The sequence below is a fragment of the Schistocerca americana genome, chromosome 8 (assembly GCF_021461395.2).
Source record: "Schistocerca americana isolate TAMUIC-IGC-003095 chromosome 8, iqSchAmer2.1, whole genome shotgun sequence".
Lineage (NCBI taxonomy): Eukaryota > Metazoa > Arthropoda > Insecta > Orthoptera > Acrididae > Schistocerca > Schistocerca americana.
Window position 1 is genome coordinate 123726050 of NC_060126.1, and position 25916 is coordinate 123751965.

The 25916-nt window shown below is 44.3% G+C and overlaps 1 protein-coding gene across 1 annotated transcript in view; it reads left to right on the forward strand.

The window, feature by feature from the left end:
- Positions 1-25608, forward strand: part of LOC124544795 (L-dopachrome tautomerase yellow-f2-like) — a 119210-nt gene extending 93602 nt beyond the window's left edge. The window contains exons 5-6 of the mRNA XM_047123477.1: positions 9800-10040; positions 24165-25608. Of these exons, the coding sequence (XP_046979433.1) occupies positions 9800-10040; positions 24165-24410 (487 nt within the window). The 3' untranslated portion in view covers positions 24411-25608. The remainder of the gene's footprint in view (positions 1-9799; positions 10041-24164) is intronic.
- The last annotated feature ends 308 nt before the right edge of the window (positions 25609-25916 follow it).

The window sequence follows — 25916 nt, forward strand, 5'->3', positions numbered from 1 at the left end:
ATGCTTCAGTGTCCTACCAAATCAACCCGACGCTTATCGCAAGAGACCGGCAGATCAGTCGAATACTCCACCTGGACCTGCACGCGCACGCCTACTGAGTGTCTGGTGTTCATGCGTTAAGTCCAGCAGATGCTGCTCGGCGCCTCCAGTTTTGTTAGTGACTGTTCACTGAGATAACAATGAATGGCTTGGACATGGATCTGTTCTTTATGTCTGATGAAACCTCGTTTCACCTAAGTGGTTATGTCATCTCACAGAATCACAGGTTCTGTGCAGCGGAGAATCCGCAAAACTTCCACGAAACACCACTATGTGATCAGAAGGTTAGGGTTTGGTGTGCAGTGTCTGCAAGCCGCATTATTGGTCTCATCTTCTTTCATCAGCGCTTCGGCGCGTTACGTTGACAACATTTTGAAACTATTTGTGGCAGCATTAACGGAGGAGGAAAAGACCTACAGTTACTTCCAATAGAATGGAGTAACTGCCCATGCTGCCGGCCGGATCTTGGACGACATTTATACAATTTTCAGGCCTCATAGAGTTTTTAGCAGGGATCAGTCAGGTTGCAGCCGTAGCTGGCCACCAAGGCCACCTGATCTGTCAGTGTGCGATTACTCTGTGTGGGGATCCCTCAAGTCTAAGGTGTATCGCAACAAGCCTCACAGTCTTCAAGAACTGCAACAGAACATTTCGGATGAGACTGCAGAAATTCCAACAGTCCACCTTCGACACCCCTTCAGCAGTTTACTGACCAGGCCCCAAAACTGCTAAGAGATAATCGTGGTCATTTTCTACGTCGTCTATAGTCAGGTTAATACTGTATTTCCTCTCCTCTGATGTGTTTCTTTGTACCATGGAACTGTTATCTGGGCCACCTTTATTTGTCCCACTCTGTATAAAGAGAATAATAGCAGTGCTATCACACATCCCTGGAGCTCTCCTGACGATACTCTTGTCGCTGATGAATACTCACCGTCGAAGACAACGTACTGGATCCTATAACTTAACAAGTCTTCGAGCCACTCACACATCTGTGAACCTATTCTGTATGCTCTTATCTTCATTAACAGCTTGCAATTGGGCACCGTATCAAACGCTTTCCGGAAATATGGAATCCGTCTGTTGCCCTTCATCCATAGTTCGCAATACATCAGGTGAGAGTAAGGCAAGCTGAGATTCTCACAAGTGGTGCTTTCTAAAACTATGCTGATTCGTGGACATAAAATTCTTAGCCTGAAGAAAATTTATTACATACGAATTGAGAATATATTCAAGGATTCTGCCGTAAACAGATGTTAGAGACGTTGGTCTGTAATTTTACGGGTCCGTTCATCTGACCTCCTTATGCACAGGATTCACCTGCGCTTTTTTTCCTGTCGCTTGGGACTTTGAGCTGGGCAAGAGATTCGCCATAAATGCAAGCTAAGTAAGGGGCCATGCCGTAGAATATTTTTGGAAAAGCCGAATTGGTATTCCATCCGGAACTGGTGACTTATTTGTTTTCAACTCCTTCTGTTGTTTCTCTTCAAATGGTTCAAATGGCTTTAAGCACTATGGGACTTAATGTCTGAGGTCATTAGTCCCCTAGACTTAGAACTACTTAAACCTAACTAACCTAAGAACATTACACACATCCATGCCCGAGACAGGATTCGAACCTGCGACCGTAGCAGCCGCGTGGTTCCGGACTGAAGCGCCTAGAACCGCTCGGCCACAACGGCCGGCAGTTGTTTCTCTACGCCAGGGATGCTTATTGCTATGTCGTCCATACACGCGTCTGTTCGATGGTCAAATGACGGTGTGTCTATGTATGATTCTCGTGCATGAACGCATTCTTAAACATTAAATTTAAAACTTCCGCTTTAATTTTCCTTTCTGCAACTGCCATACCCGACTGGTCAAGAAGTGCCTGGATGGAAGCCTTAGACCCACTTAGCGGTTTTACATAGGACCAAAATTTTCTTGGCTTCCCTACCAGATCTTTTACTAACGTGTGACGGTGGTTGCAGTTGTATGCTTCGCGCATTGATTTTTTCAAAGACGCACGAATCTCTACTAACCTTTGCTTGTCGTTATTAAACCATGGTGGGTCCTTTCCGTCCTTCATCCACTTACTACGCATATAATTCTCCAGACCACGATCTGCAATGTGCTTAATCTTTGTCCATAATATTTCTACGTGCATCTTACTGGAACCAAGTGATCTCAGTTCACTGCCTACGTGAGATGCTAACAACTCCTTATCTGCTCTTTCTAGTAGAAACGCTCTCCTAGCCTTCTGTACAGATTTATTAACTTTCATAACCGTAGTTGCTATAATGACATCATGATCGGTAATCCCCATTTTTATATTGACGTTGTCTATATGGTCCACTCTATTTGTAGCTACGAAGTTTATTTCCATTGCGTGCGGGCTGTCGAACTAGATGCTCAAGACAATTTTCAGAAAACGTATTCAAAAGCATTTCGCATGACGATCTGTCTGTACCCGTGCAATGAATCCATAGACATCCCAGTCTATAAACGGCAGGTTAAAGTCGCTTCCAACTAGTAATGCATGATCTGGGTATTTACGCGCTACTAACCATAGACATTCTTTGAATAACTCTAGACCTGCCACAGCAGAATCGGTTGGCCGGCAGAAACATTCAACACTTAGCTTGGTTTCAGCTAGACCTGTTATAAGCGACCAGATAACTTCACTGTCACACTCGACTTCTACCTCAAAAGAGACAGTATTTTTTTTCAACTGCAATGAACGCTCCCCCTCATATAGCCTCTAACCTGTCTTTCCAATATACATTCCATGACTCGCTAAGTGTCTCAGAATTTTCCATTTGGGTTTCAACCAGCTCTCGGTCCCCAGAATAATTTGAGAGTGACAACATTCCTGCGGGACAGTGAATTCGGGAGATATGTTACGAATACTTCGACAATTTTGACAGTCGAAGTGTCACTACTCTGAATGCGTTGTGACTTCCCTTGCTGAGTATTGACTGGCGAGCGTTCATCTGAGTGCCTCAGAGTACTGCCTAGCCTAAAAAAAACACAAGTACCCTTCTAACCGAGTAGCTGCTTCCTTCTTGTAGCGCACCATGACCTATCAAACCCTGAACCGATAAAGCTGGTCTAGAATCTGCAACCAAGACCACAAATCCTTTGATTAAGACCCTCAACTCGTCTATAAACCAAAGGACCCTGATCAACTGTGGCAGCAACGGTGCAAATTGCGAGCTCTTCCTGTACCCCATGCTTGAGGCCAGTAACCTTCACCACTTCCACCAGCCGCTCGTATGAACTGTGGACGGCCTCCAGCCCATGCGACAAGCGTCGTTGGTGTTCACAAGAGCCACAACTTAAGACGACTGCACCCAGCACGCTCGATAGCAGCAGGCAAGACCGCCTCCACATCTCGAGGTTCCTGGCAAGCATACCGAGTGCAAGCTAGCTGTCTTCTCAGTCCTGAACACTATCTGCCTAACGGCTCCATAGCGGACTTGACGTTGTAGCTACCGATAATTAGCAAACCTCCCCACCTCCCTACCCCATCCCAGTTTGCATGCTCGCACCCTTCTGAAGGAGCGGACACCTGTCCACTCACTGGGTGAATGGGCAATGCCAGACGGCCAGTCTCCACATTGATCCTTCGCTTCGAGCAACGCGAACGCGTTACCACCTGCCACTTACTCTGCAGTGAGGACGGTTTCACAGCGTCGGGTAGACTAGGAGATGTGTCCGAAGCGGAACCCATGGGCGAAACAAGCGATACCTGAGGTGTCCCATGCGACGCACCAGATTCTCTGCCACACCTACAACCCTAGGCAGCAGCCTGAAGGTGACTGATTACAGCCAGAAGGGCATTCAGCTGCTCGCGAACTGTGGCCAGCTCCTCCTGCGTCCGCACACAGTATGCACACATTCTACCCATCCTAGCAAGACTAACTGAAAAAGTAAACTGTAAAAGCAGACACAATCCTTGATATGAAACTTGCTAACCTCCTGATGTGCTACCAATGGACGCTATTGCGTTAATGAGCCATGTATCTGGTTACTCAGAAGAAATGAAAACTGCGCTACAGACTTCCTGAATTCACACTAACAAAATGCGAGCTTTACGCCTCTTCAATTGAAACTCGAACGAAATTTAATATACTACGAGGACAAGACAGGAAAAGATAAACACTTAACTTGCCGCTCTGTGGATGTGTATCAGCCGAGAGCTGGAGCCTCACTGACTCCTAACTTCACACGCATACTTCCCCAACAACAGAGACAACGCTAGCAAGATTCGTTACATACTGTAGAGCAGTATCCCGGATTCTGATGTATGGCATGATGACCTTGAGAAGACTTAGCAGTTTCTGCAAAATGGTGACAATCCGATAGAAATTTGAGGAGTTCTTCCTCCTTCAGAGGTGCACTTTGATACAGGAAATGTCCTCGATTGCGTCCGTTGGCTTCTAGGCAGGATGGGAAACCTTTGAGGAACGAAGAACGAATGAATTATGAGCGTTCTATGTCCAGCAGGTAGAGCATGGCCACTACCTTTTTCAGCAGTTGGCACATCTAATTTTTGGCGTCGGTAGCTTACTAAGTACCGGTCACTCTGAGGTCATAAAACTACGTCACGTAGCCTGTTCTGCCCCATTCCCCTTGTGCGGACATTTGCGGTTGCACGTTGGGAAGATGCCAATGGTTATCAAATCTGGCTCCTTATAATTTGGACAGTGATGCGCAATGATGCCCCCGGTAAAGCTCCGCCATTTTAACAAGGCGCAAACAACTGTTTCGGTTGGAGGGTTGTAACAGCCTGCAGGACGCCGCAATCCATCTTCAACATCACCACATAGTAAAAAGACATCGCAACCACCCTGCCCCCACCCTCCCACTTTGTCGCTTGAACCGAACTTTCAAGGATGCAATGATCTCTCTGGTTTATCTCGAAAACGTTCCTTCTACAGTATCTGCAGTGTAGAGGTTAAGTTTGGCTTCTAGAGTAAAGACACGTTGTCCGGTACTCTGTAATCACTACTTGTTTAATAATTTACTAGCAAATTCTTATTTCCCTTTAAATGTCAGTATTTTACTTCTGGTTTTCTGCAGTGAAGTTTTAGCTCCAACCATCTTTCGTGAATGCTGTTATCGGCATTGTGAAAGCGCATGGTTTTTATACATAAATATTTTAATGACTACTTTTTTGTGTCTTGTAATTTATGTCAACCTTCTCAGTTTGTCAATTAATCAGTTTAGAAACCGTTGCAAGTAGGGACGTCTTCAGCTGTCATATGCGGTCAGGATTAAGACCAGAAATTTTATGTAATTAATTTTCCCACTGACAGCGCACAAAGTGGAGATCCTCTCCTCCCCTCATTTAAACGGACTGGCTCCCTATGAAGCAAACAGTTGCAAAATTAATCAGTCCTCTGACCAGATTCTTCTTTATCATAGTGGTACCGACACGACCAATGAAAGAAAAAGTAGGCTCCAATGTGAAATACTACTACAGAATATCATAAGAAAATAGCAGCATTGTTACGGTAACACGCATGTGAAAACGATATGTACAAAAATAAATGAGCGCGAGATTACAAAAAAAAAAAAAAAGGAAGTCGCTTAGTACTGGAAAGGGCAGTGGAACTAATGAGATACCCGTCAGACTGTATGGTGGTACGAATATACTGCAAATACGGAGGAGGACTAACGTGTAATTTGAGATGAGGAAATCATTTCCCAATCCCTGGACAGAAAGTTATTAGCGAAAATGCGGAAAAAATCTTTAATTTACATTTGACCGGCTAATGATGATAAAAATCCAAGTAGTCACGTTTTTCTAACACTTTTAATTTTCTGTAATATGCGCTACATACAAAGCAGTTGTTCAAAGTAGCGTCATCCAACTTCTGTGCAGCCGTCGTATCCGTCTGAACATATCATGCAATATTCGATGGATGTCGCGAATTACTGGTAGCAATTTCTCGCCTGGTGTTCCGCACACGTAACTTTTCATATGACCCGACAAGTAGAAATTAAGATGAGTCAGATCCCGATACGAACTAAGAACGAATAAACCATCCAGATATTCGGGCTAAGTGCTTGAAGGAAGCTACGTAAACGGCACCGGCCTCATTTTTACTGACACTGCAGTCCGTGTTCTGGTCGCAGTTGGATCTTAACGCACATAGGCGTCCACAAATGAAGACAATAAGGGGCACATGGCACGCCCCCGACCATCCCCAGGAATGTGTAGTATTTTTATTCGTTACAGAATCTTCATATACTTTCAGAAGTGATTTCCCCTTCCCGGATAAATTTCTGCAGGCCCTATGGTAACGCACCGGAACAGAACGCGAATTTTGTAAATTCTGCTGACGTTTTTCTTCAGTATCACAACAAAGTGTACGTCTAGGCTTCAGATCTTGATCAGGCACTGCTCACTGAACCGGATAGCTACTGTGCCTCGGATATTCAGGCTCAGGCAGACTATTAAGTGATGAGTGCTATTGACCGAGGATCTCAAATTGGTTCCATATTTCTAGATTTCCTACAGGCTTTTCATACAGTCCCTCACAAGTGGCACAGTTCGTAGTAATTGACGGAAAGTCATGGAGTAAAACACAAGAAATATTTGGCGTTCTCTGAGGAAGTGTTATAGCCCCTCTGCTGTTCCTAATCTATATAAATGATTTAGGAGACAATATGAGCAGCCATATTAGGTGGTCGTCAGATGATGCTGCCATTTACCGTCTCGTAAAGTCACCAGAGGATCAAAACCAATTGCAAAATCATTTAGGCTATGTATGTGTATGATACGAAAAGTGACAATTGGCCCTGAATAATGAAAAGTGTGAGTGCTAAAAGAAATCTGCTAAATTTCGGTTACACTATAAATCACAAGAATCTAAAGCTTGCCAATTCAGCTAAATACTTTGGAGTTACAATTACGAATAACTTAAATTGGAACAATCACACAGATAATGTTGCAACCGAACACTTAGAAGATGTAATAAGTCTACTAAAAGGGCTGCCTACAGTACGCTTGTCCGCCCTCTGCTAGAGTACTGCTGCGCGATATAGGTTCCTTACCAGATAGGATTGATGGAGGTCGTCCGAAAAGATCAAACAAGGTCAGCTCGTTTTCTATTATTGCGAAATAGGGAAGTGAGTTTAACGGATATGATCGCGAGTTAGGTTGTCAGTTATTAAAACAAAGGCGATCTGCGTTGCAACGAGATCTTTTCAAGACTTTTGTCTCCTACGTTCTCCTCGAAAGTGATATTATTTTGTCGAAATCTGTCTACATAGGGAGAAATGATCATTCTAGTAAAATAAGAGAAATCACAGCTTGCACGGAAAGATTTGAGCGTTTTTCCCAGGCGCTGGTCGAGGGTGGAAAGGTGGAGAAAGAGAGTGAAAGTGGTTCGATGAACGCTCTGCCGGCCACTTAATTGTGGGTTGCAGAGTGGTCACAATGAACTCTCTGCCAGGTGCTTATGTGTGGGTTGCAGACTGGTCACAATGAACTCTCTGTCAGGTACTTATGTGTGAGTTGCAGAGTGGTCACAATGAACCCTATGCCAGGCACTTATATGTGAGTTGCAGACTGGTCACAACGAACTCTCTGCCAGGTACTTATGTGTGAGTTGCAGAGTGGTCACAATGAACTCTTTGTCAGGCATTTACGAGTGAGTTGCAGAGTGGTCACAATGGAAGGTCCGCCAGGCAAGTGTGAGTTGTAGAGTGGTCAGAATCGAAGTTCTGCTAGGCACTTACGTGTGAGTTGCAGAGTGGTCACAATGAACGCTTTGCGAGGCACTTATGTGTGAGTTGCAAAGTGGTCACAATGAACGGTCCGCCAGGCAAGTGTGAGTTGTAGAGTGGTCACAATGAAAGCTGTGCGAGGCACTTTCATGTGAGTTGCAGACTGGTCACAACGAACTCTCTGCCAGGCACTTTCGTGTGAGTTGCAGAGTGGCCACAATGAACTCACTGCCAGGCACTTACATGTGAATTGTAGAGTGGTCACAATGAACGCTCCGCCAGGCACTTATGTGTGAGTTGCAGAGTCGTCGCAATGAACGCTCTGCCAGGCACGTGTGAGTTGTAGAGTGGTCACAATGAACGTTCCGCCAGGCACTTATGTGTGAGTTGCAGAGTGGTCACAAAGAATGGTCCACCAGGCAAGTGTGAGTTGTAGAGTGGTCAGAATGAAAGCTCTGCGAGGCACTTTCGTGTGAGTTGCAGAGTGGTCACAATGAACGCTCTGCCAGGCACTTACATGTGAATTGTAGAGTGGTCACAATGAACGCTCCGCCAGGCACTTATGTGTGAGTTGCAGAGTCGTCGCAATGAACGCTCTGCCAGGCACGTGTGAGTTGTAGAGTGGTCACAATGAACGTTCCGCCAGGCACTTATGTGTGAGTTGCAGAGAGGTCACAAAGAATGGTCCACCAGGCAAGTGTGAGTTGTAGAGTGGTCAGAATGAAAGCTCTGCGAGGCACTTACGTGTGAGTTGCAGAGTGGTCACAATGAACGCTCTGCCAGGCATTTATGTGTGAGTTGCAGAGTGGTCACAATGAACGCTCTGCCAGGCACGTGTGAGTTGTAGAGTGGTCACAATGAACGTTCCGCCAGGCACTTACGTGTGAGTTGCGGAGTGGTCACAATGAACGGTCTGCCAGGCAAGTGTGAGTTGCAGAGTGCTCAGAATGAAAGCTCTGCGAGGCACTTACGTGTGAGTTGCAGAGTGGTCACAATGAACGCTCTGCCAGGCATTTATGTGTGAGTTGCAGAGTGGTCACAATGAACGGTCCGCCAGGCAAGTGTGAGTTGTAGAGTGGTCACAATGAATGGTCCGCCAGGCACTTATGTCTGAGTTGCAGAGTGGTCACAAAGAATGGTCCGCCAGGCAAGTGTGAGTTGTAGAGTGGTCAGAATGAAAGCTCTGCGAGGCACTTACGTGTGAGTTGCAGAGTGGTCACAATGAACGCTTTGCGAGGCACTTATGTGTGAGTTGCAAAGTGGTCACAATGAACGGTCCGCCAGGCAAGTGTGAGTTGTAGAGTGGTCACAATGAAAGCTGTGCGAGGCACTTTCATGTGAGCTGCAGAGTGGTCACAATGAACTCTCTGCCAGGCACTTACATGTGAGTTGCAGAGTGGTCACAATGAACTCTTTGTCAGGCATTTACGTGTGAGTTCAGAGCGGTCACGTGGAAGCAGATGTAGATTGCAGGGTGACTGAACTGTCAACCTCCCACATATGAGTCCAGCGCCTTAGCACTGTACAACTTCGCTCAGTACATATACAAGCCATCTATGGAGCATGATCTCCACTTCTAAGAACCTTCAAGTGAAACGTCGACACAGGTTTTCACGTGGAACTCCATCGTAGTCGACCTATTTTTTACACGAAGAACAGGTGTCAAATCTCCTTCAATGCACATGCTCTATAGCTCGTGGTCTAGTTTCTAGCGGTTCTACCTCTAGATCACTGGGTCCCGGGCTCGATTACCGGCCAGGTTGGAGATTTTCTCTGCCCGGGGACTGGGCGTTTGCGTTGTCCTCATCATTTCATCATCATCCTCATCATTAGAGACAGTGGCTAGATTGGACTGTGAAACAAATTGGACTGTGAATAAATTGGGGCTTTGTATGGACGCTGATGACCGCGTAGTTGAGCGCCCCACAAACCAAACATCATCGTCATTGCACATGTTTTCTTCGTTTAAAGAACTTGGCCATTACTGTACTGTCCATTTTGCGAATTTCCACATCTTGAGGCACACCGTTTGTGTTGGCAGCACTGCCGCTGGCACCACCTCGTGGTTCCGGTCGTTCCAGCCGGTGGGCAGCCGCGGGGACCGCGGCCAGTCCACAGGCAGCTTCCTGGACGAGCGAACAGGCGTGCTCTTCATGATGGAGGTGCTGAACCACCGCGTCACCTGCTGGAACTCTCGCTCCGGGCTCCCCATGGACGCAGAAACCATAGGTGTTGTCGCCGAGGACGACGGTACCTCATTCATCTATCCCAGTGACGTTAAGGTACTTCTACAATTACGCTTGAATTTATCCTCCAGAAATCACTCTACGGTACAGTTCCGCATAAGCTCACAACAAAATATGTCACCTCCTCAAAAGCGCGCACTGCTCACATTCGATCGCTGTCTAAGGCTTTGCAGATATTTGGGCAGGGGCTAATGATGTTTGCCGACATGACAAAATACAAATGTGATTATTGTTGGAGTACCACATAGTCATGACTTGGCTAAATGGTCGTGTAAATCAAGAAATCCGCTCCACAAACAGAAAACTAGAAAAGTTGTGAAAGACTCCCACAATGCAAGCTTTATTGTTACATCTAACAAAAAAGAGCTATATACAGCACATTGACTACGGGTGAATGCAACTGGCAAAGAACTAAAGGCCACTGGGGTTCATGAGTCATTGAAATCGAACAGGAATGTTTACAAAATATCTGTGGAACTGAAGCAGATAAAAGTCAGTCAAACCAGTGACAGGCACAACTCCCATAAGAAGAACGTCAGAATCTTTAAAAGCAAATAGTATATCTGTGATTTATACAATTACTCAAATAAAAACCATACTCAAGGGATCAACGCAAAAGTTAAAAGAAGTACCGAATGAAAATAATCCAGCAACAGTTATGACAGAAGAACACATCTTATAAGGAGACAGAACAAGTTGTAGAAAGAAGAACAAGAACACAAGTTCAGGCAGTGGGAATACCAACTGACTGTATATGGCAGTCAACTTGCAAAAACAAACCACGACCAAAGGGCCAGGGTTGTTGGTGGGATCAGAGGTTGTTTCACAAGAGAAAGAGCTTAGCAAAGGGATTCAACAAACAGAAGAACAGGTATGTGAAATCATAACACGTATAGTCACAATACTGTAGGATTAAAGACATTAGCTGAGCCCAACACTTCAAATATAGAGACAAATAGCTCTGAGAGGAAAGCAGATAGACACAGACAACTCACTTTTCTACAAATTAACATATGTTGCATTAGAAATAATGTTTTTACAATTACAGCGTTTGTCTAACATTCAACACGTTGATATTATATGTGTATCAGAACACTGGTTAACCCAAATTCAAGTAAATATATTTGTTCCCAAGGGTATGTTGTGGTGCAAACGTAATGTGTAGAAGACAGAGAAAAAATGATGAGGCTGGAATTTTTTTCAAATAAGGAGTAAAATTTTCCAAAATTCATTTATCTACATATTGCTCATAATGGTTGCAAACAGAACACAGCATGTGGTTCTCAATGGAGAGACGTCTACAGACGTTAAAGTGACCTCTGACGTGCCACAGGGGAGTGTTATGGGACCATTGCTTTTCACAATATATATAAATGACCTAGTAGATAGTGTCGGATGTTCCATGCGGCTTTTCGCGGATGATGCTGTAGTACACAGAGAAGTTGCAGCATTAGAAAATTGCAACGAAATGCAGGAAGATCTGCAGCGGATAGGCACTTGGTGCAGGGAGTGGCATCTGACCCTTAACATAGAGAAATGTAATGTATTGCGAATACATAGAAATAAGGATCCTTTATTGTATGATTATATGATAGCGGAACACACACTGGTAGCAGTTACTTCTGTAAAATATCTGTGAGATGCGTACGGATCGATTTGAAGAGGAATGATCATATAAAATTAACTGTTGGTAAGGCGGGTGCCAGGTTCAGATTCATTGGGAGAGTCCTTAGAAAATGTAGTCCATCAACAAAGGAGGTGGCTTACAAAACACTCGTTCAACCTATACTTGAGTATTGCTCATCAGTGTGGGATCCGTACCAAGTCGGGTTGACAGAGGAGATAGAGAAGATCCAAAGAAGAGCGGCGCGTTTCGTCAGAGGGTTATTTGGTAAACGTGATAGCGTTACGGAGATGTTTAGCAAACTCAAGTGGCAGACTCTTCAAGAGAGGCGCTCCACATCGCGGTGTAGCTTGCTGTCCAGGTATCGAGAGGGTGCATTTCTGGATGAGGTATCGCATATATTGATTCCCCTTACTTATACCTCCCGAGGAGATCACGAATGTAAAATTAGAGAGATTCGAGCGCGCACGGAGGCTTTCCGGCACTCGTTCTTCCCGCGAACCATACAAGACTGGTACAGGAAAGGGAGGTAATGACTGTGGCACGTAAAGTGCCCTCTGCCACACACCGTTGGGTGGCTTGCGGAGTATAAATGTAGATGTAGAATGGGATCGGGAGTTTAGTTGTGTAAAACAGAAGAATGGAAATGTAGTTAGTGTGTATAGGTCCATAGATGGATATGTAATTTTTTTATTGAAAAATGTGTGTCAATAGTTATAAAAAGTCTTGGTGATTAAGTCGAGAATAGTCATCTGTGGTGATTTTAACGTAGAAATGGTAAACACAGGGGTACAAGTCACAAGGATACTTATCAATATGCTAAGATCATTGGACCAATGTTGAGTAAATAACTGTGCTATATGTAAGAATGCTTGCATAAACGAAATTATGGTGAATTTACACAGGGAAGACACTACAGTCAGACTTGCAGGAGGAGGTCTGGCAGATGACGAGCCTTTACTCCTCACACTCTGTAAGAGACAACTAATCAAAATCGAAGAACCTAAAGTGCTACTCATAAGAGGGCAAAAGGAAGAGTACATAACAGTTTACGTTGACAGACAGCAAATTGGGACTTTTTATATAATTGTCAACTGAGTGAAGGGGAGCTGAAATGGCTTTTGATATCTTTTTTGAAGAAATATATAGATTTATTGTATTCTTCTTCGCCAGTAACAAATGTTAGATATTCAAGTGCACCGAAAAGTAACAGGCTGCTGGTTTTGAACTCCAGGAAATCAGAGAAAACACGCTCATGCTGTACCCAAAGGACACAGCAGAGAGAAAACATTACGGCTCCTATATGAAAAGCAAAAAAATTCTACAAAGTTAAGCTCCTTACTACAAAAAAGTGGCAGGAGAAAACTAAATTGAAAGGGCTCCCAGTAAATGAATATTAAAGAATTCTTTGAGATACCTGAGGAGGATATTAGCATTTATAGTTTGTTGTATTATTATGTGCTGTGGTTATGTCTTGTATAATTATGTCCTCTGTACTCTATCCAGTTATTATGCACATGGTTTATACCATACTATACATACTGTAACTTATTGAGACTAGCTCTTAGAAATTTGCCTGTAATGCTCTTTGTTAATGATACTAGGCGATCATCAGAACCTCAACTGCTAAAATATGTCAGGCCCTTGAGGCGTTGTGCGTGTTCCTGTCGGTTGTATGGAATTAGTACGTGAGATGGGTTAATATAAAGAAGCGATGGAATAGAAGCAAGGATTTATGATGTTTGGACAACCCTATGACCACACCGCTAATAACATTTTCAGATTTGTTGGTGCACTGGCACGGAAGGTCCAAAGTATCTGCAAGGAATAGTGTACAACTCACTGCCACGTGACGTGGAGTAAGACCAATGGCTGTAAAAAGCTCGTAATCTAAAGGTACTGGAAATTAGTGTCACTCCTTCTCATTGTCAATCTGTGCAAAACCAACCATGTGTTGCTGCTATCAGTGATTGGAAATCCATCTCCACCAGTCTTCGAGCTAACTTTGCGAAGAGAACTGCTTGCATTGGACATCTAAAGTCGAATAACTTGCAGTAGCCAATTGGTCACATCTGTACGTTTTCATTGGGCTAAACAATACAGAACCTGGACAGTAGCTTTCTGGAGGCGTGTAGCGTGGTCCGACGAATTTGTTGCCTCTATCCAAATAACAAACTGCACAGATGGCCCAATGAAGCGTTTAATCTACAGCCTGCTGGGGGGCATGGTTCACTTTGGAGGTATTTCTATGATGCTTTCCAGAGTGGGGAGAGGGGCGGTCAGAGGAGTTCGTACCATGACTTTTGCCCATTTATTCTGGCTGTAGTGAACACGAACCACAATGTTTATTTAAATATACTCGGTGACCAAGTGTTGTTTCTTGTTCTACATCTCCCTGACGAGACTCTGTGGACACTTCCAAGATGACAACAGCCATGTTCACAGACTGCACATAAACTTTTGTGGTTTGGCAAACACTTAAGTCATTATCTGCACCTCGAGTAGCCCACTAAATCATCCGATCTTACTCCCGCAGAGAAATCGTGATTTGATTCAGTGGGTGAAATATACAAGGAGCGTTCAGTAACTAGTGCAACACATTTTTTCTGAAATCAGGTTGGTTTTATCCAGGCTTCCAATACGCATTATTACCCACTCTTTTCGCTAGAAAACCCTATTTTTCAACATAGCCTCCGTTCAGTGTGATGGCCTTAAGCCACCTTACTGGGACGGGCCATATGCCCACGTGGTACCATCCTACTGTTCAATGCTTCATCAATAATCTCCCCATCACCCACGTACTGCTGCCCGTGGAGTGCATCCTTTAGTGGTCCATACAGATGGAAGTTGGAAGGTGCCAGTATTGGGCTGTTGGGTGGGTGAGGTATAACGTTCCAATGAAGTTTTGTGAGCTCCTCTCGGGTGCGCAAACTTCTGTGAGACTTCGCGTTGTCATGGAGAATGAGAGCCTCATTTGCATTTTTGTGGCGACGAACATGCTGAAGTCGTTCCTTCCATTTCCTGAGGCTAGCACGATACATTACAGGGTTGATCGTTGCACCATAAAGGATGGTATCAAATAGCATAACCCCTCAAGAGCCCCAGAGCACGGTCGCCATGGCTTCACCGGCTGAGGGTATAGCTTCGAATTTTTTCTTCGAAGGAGAGGTGACGTGACACCACTTCATGGATTCCAATTTTGTTTCCGGTTTGAAGTGATGAACCCATGTTTCATCATCTGTGATGTTCGACAAAAAGCAATCACCATCATCCTCGTAATTGTTCAATCAATTTTGCGCAGATGGTCCTTCGATGCTCTTTATGGTTTTCCGTTAGGCGGCGAGAAACCCAGCAGGCGTACAGCTCTCAGTACCACAACTGGAAAATGAGTGCGTCAGAAGCGCAAACAGAGACGTCCAGTTAAGAAACTAGGTGTTTGATTATGATCCGTCGAGCACTTCACGTGAGACTGTCCGGACGTTCCAAAATTGGAGGAGTCACAGCCGGCACGCAGGAGATCTGGCAGGTTTACGCGACCTTGTTGCGATGATGACACACACCTTGCCCAATGGCTCATCATGCTATTGATCACTGCCAGGTCTCCGTAGACCTCCTGAAAGCGTCTATGAATATCTGCGATGCTCTGGTTTTAATCCAAAAGAAACTCTATGACAGCTATCTGCTATCTGCGAAAAAATGTGTTGCATAACTTATTGAACGGCCCTCGTAACGATCGACATTCACGCAGTTTGGTACCTCTACGGGATATAAACGTCAGTGCTTAGCTTCAGCTGGATATGGCATGCTGAGAAAACTTGCGGTCCTTCTTACTTGCCGAATTTAGACCTTTATCAAGGCCAGAGATGGTGTTACACAGTAATAGAGGTACGTCACCTGAGGATGACTAATTTTTTGTGTGTTGTACTTACTACGACCCGTTCTTTTCCTTGCAGTTAAAAACATTTTAAACTTTTTCCTTCGTTGAGAGGGCGGGCTGTTTCAGATTTAGATCGTAATTAAGCTCAGTTCATTTCATCCAAAACCCAGAGGGCACGGAGTGGAACAAAGGGTTTTCCAGTTCATAGCATTTGGGAGAGGATTTCCAGTTCTAGAATTTGCTTGCACCAAATAACGTTCCCGAACATTTTCATGGGAACCGGGAGACTGGAACTCTTTTTAATTTGTTTCTAAGAAAATATGTCACAGATAAAATTATGAATGCTTAGTGTATATCTCTTAAAGCATGTAAAGGGGTAAAGTCAGTAACGTGTTCGACAAGTACAGTGGTGGATTTGTGCCTGATTCATGGACGGAGCTTGAATACGTTTGTGTGAATTTCAATTAGCATAATTTTACGTTCAATGTTATCATGTGACGAGTGTGTAGGAATGTTTCTAGATATCACTCCGAGAAAATTAATATTTTTAACAACATTTTGGATATATTAGCTTTCATTATTGAAATTTCTTCCGTGTTTTTGTGACGTACTTACATGAGCTAAATAAACGTCTGAGCACTCGTTTTGCCCTAAATAATACAGATTTAATGTTTAGAGAGTGTCGATATCATAAGACACATAGCAAGAGATTATGAATGAAAACACACATAACGCTGATGTAATATTCTACAATATTTACTACTTATTTAACAAACCGGTTTTCGACTGTTACCCCTTCATCAAGTACAAAGATAAATATGTGGTGCAGTGAACTTTTTGTAAGACCAAAGATTTTAAACAAGTGCATCAACAGAGTACGAGACAACTGTTAATGTTAGATCTAGGAGTAAAACGAGAGGAATTATTTCATTGCAAATGCGACGTAAGATTATTCAACTGAGATAAAATACGTGACACTTCAACTAATGAACTACATAACAAATAACAATTGGTATTATGAGAAAATAAATTGAACATTAATCTTTGGTGACTTGTTTCAAGGATGTGGCTGAACAAAATAATCTTTTCTTTACGAAGCCCTAAATTAAAAGCAGATAATATATACTAGTGAGCTGAACCACGTAAGCGAAGCCGCTGCGATTATACAGTGACTTTTTTAAAGGATAAGAGAAATTATAGTGCTGAGGCAAAGGAAACAATGGGGCACGTGATTAAGGGAGTAATTTACAACATGGCCTGGATGGGATTATGAGTAATATCTGCAGTTGGGCGGTGAGTAAGGGAACTATGTATAGTCATTCATTACTGACAATGAAGCAGATGGACATATGATTATTAATTTCCATTATATCAAGGTAGTTCATCTTCCTTTCTTTATGAATGTGGTGTATACTTCATTCTGCACCTTCTAACTACGGCCTCGTTTATGCAGGTGGTCTGCAAAAATAAAGTCTCCTTTTCTAAGTTTCCAACTTCTATGGTGTTCTTTCAAGAGGGTGCTTATTGCCCTGCCCGACTGGCCTGTACAGAATTTGACACAATTACAAGTGATTTTGTATATTCCACTCTTTTCCAAGGATAGAGCGCTGTCTTCATCATTGAGTAAAAAGTGTAGAGCACTTTTGTTCATATAAAATAATGTTTTAAATTTCCTGAATTTAAGCTTTCTTGCTAGATTCAGTGAGACTTTTCCTAAACATGGAATTGTGCACCATTCATTGCAACCATGAGGTGGTGGGTCGAGAACATGGCAAAGAAGAGAGTGTACCTGTTGTTACTGCTTTTTGTGCATTATGGACTCCACTAAGGTAGGAGGGTAGGCATTTGTCTGGCTGAATTTAATTCCACTTGGAAGTTGTCTTTGATTATGGGGGGTTGATGTTAGGCGATGTATATTGAGGGAAAGACAGTATGTTTATGGATCACTATGTGTTGAGAATTGAAGGCATTACACTGTCTGTGGTGTCAGGTTTCGTATAAATCTTGAAAGTATGAATATGATCACCTATGTCTATGGTTAGTTTTAAATGATTTATGCATTTATCTCAAAAATCCATTGCGAATTTTTTGCTGTGGTGTTTAGCATTTAGCTACTTGAGGAATTTTTGAAGTTGTCTGGTATGTCCATAAGCACAAAACATCAACATACCTAAACCAGTATACAACCTTGGAAGAGAGTAACTCATTTAGACAAAGATGGGGAAGCAAATCGACCGCATCCTTGTAAAAAAAAAGAAAAAATCTATCCCGAAATTCATCTGAACGATTCTAAGAAATCATGTGAAACTTACACGTCTGGTCTACCACAATAGGTTATTCATTTTGCGACTCCAGGTACTCCCATCGACTTCAAAAATATTCAATCAAGACATTTAGAAGCTTTGTAAGTTATCTTTTTCGCAGACAAATTGTACTTTCTCAGTATCTTAATAATAGTCTGAAATGTGCCAATTCCATTACCTGTGGATATATGTGGTCCTTCCATTTCATATGCTCAAGACTAGGTAATCCTCACTGACTGCTCAATTCCATTCACAAAGTCCATGGAACCGAGCCAGAAGCAGAAATGTTGTGCAGCTATGTCACGCCAGCACAGATAACTTCCTTAGATTTATGATCATCATGGACCTCTGCCGAATGTATCACTATGATTCCGAGACAGGAGAAATGCCAGCCGTGGAAATATATGGATTAATCACCACCTAAAATGGAAAAGATCTAACCATCGTCGGAGAAGTTGATGCTGAGTGTTCTTTGGAACTGTCAAGCTGTGGTGCTAACAGATTATGCTTGTGAGAGGCTTTCCGTACAGGAGCATATCACTGAAATCTCCTGACGAGATTCCGGAAGACTGCCAAGACGAAGCATCGCAGGAACCTGTCCAAGTGGGCCTTTCCGCTCCACAATAGTGCCTCAGCTAGTTCTCCGTAGTACACAGTCACGAATGTTGCTTCCCTTAGTTATCAAATTTCGTCTCACCCCAGCATTCTCCAGATAATTCACACAGTGATTACTTTCTTTTTCCTTGAAGTTTCAGGATTCCATCCGTATTACATCGACGATATTTCGGCTGACAATCATTCAGCCATCTTCAGGGGAGTATTTGGCGCTGGTGACCGCTAGATCATGTCGCTGACTTCGTACCAATATTGCTCCATCTATGACGCGCAGGAGCAGGCGAAATAGTGACACTACATGTGAGCTCTCTGTCGGAATGCGGGCTTGCACAGCTAAAATGCAGATGTCAACTAAATAAAATTAGCTGTCGCTAGACGTGTCACTAGTCATAAAATGTTTCCTTCATGCAGACATTAAAGAAATCACGGGCTCCCAAGACTTATCCAGTTGAAAGCCGACACCATTATTAAGAAGATATTCCGCCTACCTTATTTCCACCGATTCCTTAATAACTGAATTCCAAAAGAACCTAGTCGAGGCCAAACTTTCCGCGACAGAATAATCCATGGAATATTCTGTGGAGATACAATGCTCAGGAATGGCTGACTTACTGGGCTGCGAAAGGCGAGTGTGGCGATAATGTTGAACACACCTCTGACGCATGTGCTCTATGACTGACCAAAGTAGATTTTGTCACATTGGCGACGTATTCCATGGATTCCAGCCCTCCGCAATCCCAGATTGTCCTTTGCCGAACCGAGAAAAATTTTTTTAGGTGGTCAGAAGATTTCTTGTGGTTTCCTCGGTTCGGTTCGGCGAAGGACGATCTGTGATTCCGGAGCGCTGGAATGTACAGAATACCTCGCCAGTGTAGCAAATCCTACATTTGTCAGCCAACGAGCACAGTGTGTGAAAGGTGCGTTGAACATGATCGCTACGGTCACATCTCTGCTACTAGTGTAGTAGTTCTAGAAGAGACGAACTCAATGAAATTTCACTTGTCAAACTCCGATTACTAGTTTCGAAATAAGTATAGTTTTATACACAGGATTTATGTTTTGTACATGAAAACAGTTGCTATCTAATTGGAAGATCATGTTGGGTTACGGAACTTTTGCTTCAGGCAGGTGGGGCGTTCCAGACTAGCGGAGCTGCGACAGTTTACTTACAACGTGGAACAGTGGGAAAAGGTTTAATTTCAAACTGACGCTTGTCTGTATGTAGTTGGACAAACACACCAGCCAATATCAGGAATGGCCTGCACGGACACCAGTACATTTCTTTTTGGGGGCATATCTACCCTGAAGAGCCCAAGAAACTGGCACACCTGCCTAATATCTTGTAGGGCACCCGTGAGCGCGCAGAGTGCCGCAACACGACGTGGCATGGACTCGACTAATGTCTGCAGTAGTGCTGGAGAGAATTGACACCATGAATCCTGCAGGGCTGTCCATATATCCGTAAGAGCACGAGGGGATGGAGACATCTTCTGAACAGCATGTTGCAAGACATCCTAGATATTCTCAATAATATTCATGTCTTGGGAGTTTGGTGGCCAGTTAAAATTTTTAAAGTAAGAATCGTGCTCCTGGAGCCACTCTGCAGCAATTCTGGACTGTGGGGTGTTGCATTGTCCTGCAAAATTGCCCAAGTCCGCCGGAATGCACAATGGACTTGAATGGATGCAGGTGATCAGACATGATGCTTGCATACGTGTCACCTATCAGAGTCGTTTCTAGACGTATCAGGGATCCTTTATACTGCAATTGCAAACGTCCCACACCTTTACACACCTTTACAGAGCTTCCAAAACTTGTTCAAATGACTCTGAGCACTATGGGACTTAACTTCTGAGGTCATCGGTCCCCTAGGACTTAGGACTACTTAAACCTAACTAACCTAAGGACATCACGGACATCCATGCCCGAGGCAGGATTCGAACCTGCGACCATAGCGACAGAGCCTCCACCAGCTTGAGGATCCCCCTGCTGACATGCAGGGTCCGTGGATTCATGAGGTTGTCTCCATACCAGTAGATATCCATCCCCTGGATACAATTTGAAACGAGGCTCGTCCGACCAGACACCATGCTTCCAGTCATCAACAGCCCAATGTCGGTGTTGACGGGCCCAGGCGAGGCGTAAAGCTTTGTGTCGTGCAGTAGTCAATGGCACACGAGTAGGACTTCGGATCAGAAAACCCATATCGTTGATGTTTAGTTGAATGGTTCGCATGCTGACACTTGTTGATGGCCCAGCATTGAAATCTGCAGCAATTTGCGGAAGGATCGTTCTTCTGTCACCTTGAGCGATTCTCTTCAGTTGTCATTGGTACCATTGTTGCAGGATCTTTTTCCAGGCCCAGTGATGTCGGAGATTTGATGTTTTATCGGATTCCTGATATTCACGGTACACTCGTGAAATGGTCGTATGGGGAAATCTCCACTTTATCGCTACCTCGGAGATTCTGTGTCCCATCGCTCAAGCGCCGACTATAACATCACGATCGAACGGACTTAAATCTTGATAACATGCCATTGTAGCAGCAGTAACCGATCTGACAAATGCTCCAGACACTTGTTGCCTTATATAGGCGCTTCCGACCACAGCGCCGTATTCTGCCTGTTTACATATATCTGTATTTGAATGTGCATGCCTACATCAGCTTCTTTGGCGCTTCGGTGTTAATACTTCTGTTTATGTCACCCAGCCAACCAACCCAGGTGACTTCAAACTTTGCATCGAGCACACTAATCGTTCCGTTATACCAGCAACTTTATGTACAGAATACACCCAAAACTTTCAACATTTCTAGATTCCTGACTAAGATTGACAGAACTGATTTGTGCACAGTTGCTTTATAAATGTCAGCTACTCGATAGAAAAAAATAACGTTCTATTTCCAAAATTATAGCTTGTTGCTGTAACTCTCTGGAAATTGATATATACAGTAAAAGTGGATGTGTGTGATTTAGTAAAAGTGTGTGTGTGTGTGTGTGTGTGTGTGGTGCGTGTGTGTGTGTGTATGTGTGTGTGTGTGTGTGTGTGTGTGTGTGTGTGTTTGGGTACGTACCTTCCCCATGTCCTCCTAAACCAGTGGACTGATTGCAACCAAACTTGGGACATATATTCATTGTCATACGCATTTACTTTACTGTCATGCAAAACCCAACTATCAAAGGAGTGGGGGTGGGGAGGAAAAAGAAGCGTAGCCCACGGCGCCTGAATTTGCAGACTTTATTCACCCAGTGCTTGTGAGTGAGAGGACTTAGCTACTTCCTACAAACTTTACACATAATTTCAAACCTTTGCAAACTTTTTACTCGCTGACAACTGCCACAAAATGATGAAAGAAAAAAAGTTTATCGCTCTCTATTTTTCCTCTATTAGTGCATGAAGTTATAATTTCAGTAAAAAAACTGCCATATCATGCATGGTGTTGAAATTTATTACTTCTTTGTTACCCACTCTACTCGCAACGAATTTCGTAGACAGTATCCACATCTGTCACTGAATGTACCTACAAAATTATATCAGTGTACGACATACGAGGGCTATTCGGAAAGTGAGGAACGATTGGTCGCGAAATAAAAACCACTGCGAAAATCTGACGGGGCTTTTCACAGACCTTTTGGGCAGTGTCTCTAGTATGTCCGTTGATCGCATCAAGACGCTCTTTTCAGTTGCGAGCGCACTGTGAGCGAGTAAAGGTGCCTAGAACAACAATGTCTCTCGCCAAGTGGGAGGGTCCGCTGAGAGGCTTCGCCTTAATGAATGCAGCCCACCTAACACAACTGCCACGCACTTCCTTCTTCATGGCCATTCTCAGCCGCACTCTGCAGGGGCAGTGAAGACGCTCCTGCAGCATTTTCGGTGGAAAGTGTTCGATCACTCACAACACAGCCCTAATTGATCGTCCTGAGTATCATCTCTGTTCACATGAAACGCTGGATACGAAGAGAACACTTGGGAGCAGGCTACGCGCTATAGACCAGTGTAGAGAATCATCGGAAAGCACAGGCGGCTGCCTTCTATGACGATGGTGTTGGTAATTTTGTATAACGCTTCGACAAATGTCTAAGTCGGAGCGGCGACTATGTAGAGAAGTGCCTGGAAGGTGTAGCTAAAAGTACAAAGAAAACAGTTTTGATTTTCACTGTGGTTTCCATTTCGCGACTGATCGTTCCTTACTTTCCGAACAACCCTCGCATATTTCAGGAAATATGACGCCATAAACATTAAGCACATGGCTAGACGCTGTGTGGAACGGGCGAGGACCCACAACTATAAATAAATACCTGGACAACGACAGCTTTCTCTGCTAGTAACTAAATAAACTACGTTCATAACGCTGCAGGAAGAGTAAATATTCATTTTACTTATTATTTTGTAAGTTACAGAGAAAGACACCGTACCTCAAACACTCCGTAATTTGTGAAATACAGGGTGTCCGAAAAGTCTTTCCCTGATCACATAAATTGATAACTCAGGCTAGAAGTAAGATACAAATATGAAACTGGTGTCTAATTGTTCACAAACTATCAAAGTTCTTTTCACACATCAGTAAACTTCCACATGAGCACCCTTGGTAGCACGTAGCACATATACGCGATATTCAATTTCCGTCCACACATTAGCCAACATCACTGGAGGGATCGATTCAACGACTGTGGTTATCCGTTGCCGCAGGGTTTCAAGATCTGGTAAACGTGTTCGGTAGACCTCGTCCTTGACGAAACCCCATAAAAAGAAGTCTAATGGGGTTATGTCAGGAGAGCGTGGAGACCAAACCGTTGGCCCATCACGACCAATCCATCGCCCAGGAAAGGCCATATCGAGATAGGCATGGACGTCCAGACCCCAATGAGGCGATGCACCGTCTTGCTGAAACAAGACATCGGGTTGATACCTAAGCAGCTGAGGAACAGCATACAGTTGAAACATGTCCAGATACACTGCAGATTTGATGGTAGCCTCAGCGAAGAACAATGGCCCGATAATTCGATCGTGTAATAGCACACACCAAACGTTCACCTTTGGATTGCCTCTGGTACACTCCATGACCTCGCCAGGGGGTTGTGAACCCCAAATGCGCACATTATGGCGATTCACTACTTCACTGACAAAAATGGTCGCTTCGTCGGAAAACGCAATTCATCTGAGATAACCATCATCGTCCTCAATACGTGATAGCATTTCGACTGCAAAGTCATATCGACGTGTACTGTCATTGGGCAACAAGGCCTGAACGATTTGCACTTTGTATGCACGAAACAATACACGTTTGTGTAAAATATCATGGAGAGACCTTTGTAGCATCTGATATTCACGTGTGGCCCTGCGCACCGATTTCTTCGGACTTCGCAGAAAAGACTGCCTTACAGCTTCCACCCTGTCTGCTGAGGTTCTTGGCCGACCAGACCTCAGAAGGTCAGCAGCCGATCCTGTGCTCTTGAACTTCTCATTCAAGGCTTTAATGCTCTTGACATCAGGTGGATTCCTTCCAAATGTTGTCTAGAAGTGCCTCTGCACTGTGGTTGGTGATCGTGTCTCATGGTACCACAGGACACACTGACCTCCTGATTGGTTAACATGGCTTCTTGGGCACTGCGCCTCGTCCACTACTTACGTACTGCGAACCTAAAACAGAGAAAAATTATGGAATCAGAGAAAGACTTTTCGGACACCCCGTAGAAATACGTTGTATAAACTACACAATGTCTTGATGTGTCTGTTGCAAGGTGGATGCTTCTCGAAACGAGCTGTGGTTCCTGACGAATGTGTACCCGGTGCTGCTGCTGGGCCGTATCAACACGACGGAGTACAACTACCACGTTTTCACTGGCGCGGTAGACGATGTGGTGCGGGACACGCCCTGCGAGCCTGCGCGTGACGCCACGGGCAGCGGACACTGGCGGCGCTACCAGGCGGAAGCCGCGTCCCCCGTGTCTCCCAGCCTCGTCATGGAGGCGGCGGGGCCGCAGTAACACCAGCTGGCGACGACGCTGCTCCAACAGGTGGTCGCCAACTGCATCCACCTGTGTCCACCAGCCTCGTCGTGGAGGCGACGCGACCCCAGTAACGACGGCAGGGGAGCTCCAACAGGTGTTCGGCAACGCTGTGTCTCCCAGACTCATCATGGAGCCTGTAGCATAGGCTCCCTCCAACTGTGCCCCAAAGGGTGGCCTGCAACACGTGGTCGGAGCCAGTGACGAAGAGTGCATACTAGAGGGTGATTTTTATTAACATTTAAATAAACACAAAGCAACGTATGTGGTCCTGAGAGAACTAATTTAATTACAGGCACATGGGGCTGCAAATTTCGGGAAAAACCACAAAAGTGGACGACAAATACTGAACATGTGACTTCACCAAGTGACGTACCTCGCATCAGCTGGTCTTATCGATCCTGCTCTCACTGGCAGGGGGCAGTGCTACACATCGCTCCGCTAGACTGCTCTGTTTTCGTAAATGTAAACCGATTCATCGTAGTCTTGTACCGCGAGCACTATCGTATCATCTAATAATGCAAGAACAAAAGCAGAGTAGACTAACGAAGTGATGAAATGCACAGCCCCTACCGATGAAGGAAGGATCGACAAGTCCAAGGGCTGCACGTGCGGCGGCATACGTCACATGGTAAATTTAAATGTTGTGTGACTAGGGCCTCCCTTCGGGTAGACCGTTTGCCGGGTGCAAGTCTCGATTTGTCGCCGCTTCGGCGACTTGTACGTCGATGGGGATGAAATGATGATGATGAAGGCAACACAACACCCAGTCTCTGAGAGGCGAAAATCTCCGACCCAGCCGGGAATGGAACTCTGGCCCTTAGGATTCAAATTCTGTTGCGTTAACCACTCAGCTACAGGGGTGGACTACGTCACCTGGTGATATCTCTTGTTCAACAATTGTCATCAACTTTTGGGGTGTTTCCTGACGTTTGTGGCCCCATGTGTCTTAGCGTCATCTACATCGCTGCTGTGGTTTTTAAGCGTTAATAACAATCACACTGCGTATAAACACATTGGACTGGACTGTCAGTCAGACACAATGACAAGCATGTAATGCTACAAACACACGGCAGACAAGCGTGTGAACGACTGATCAAGCCTCCTTACAGTGCCTTAAATCTGGTGTTTAGCCTGATCAGAGTTTACAAGGTTAAATCGATCCTTCTCTTTCTGCTGGACAACAATATTCATAAATTAAGAGAAAAAAATTTTGGTTCTTCTACAGTATTAGTCTGTGGTGGCCTCCTAAGCCAAAACCAATTAGCTAAATAAATAGATTCTATAGGACATCCACAGTGTTATGCTTTCCATTCATACTCTCTCCAGTGGTAAGTAACTGTTGAAACCATGTGTTTTTGGTTGTGCCCTTCTGATTGTAGATTGGCAGAAAGCTACTTAGCTATGAACGGCAGTGAGGAAATACAACTGTTGTGTTGACACAGGCTAGATATCAGAGACATTTTTGTGGTGATATGGATATTT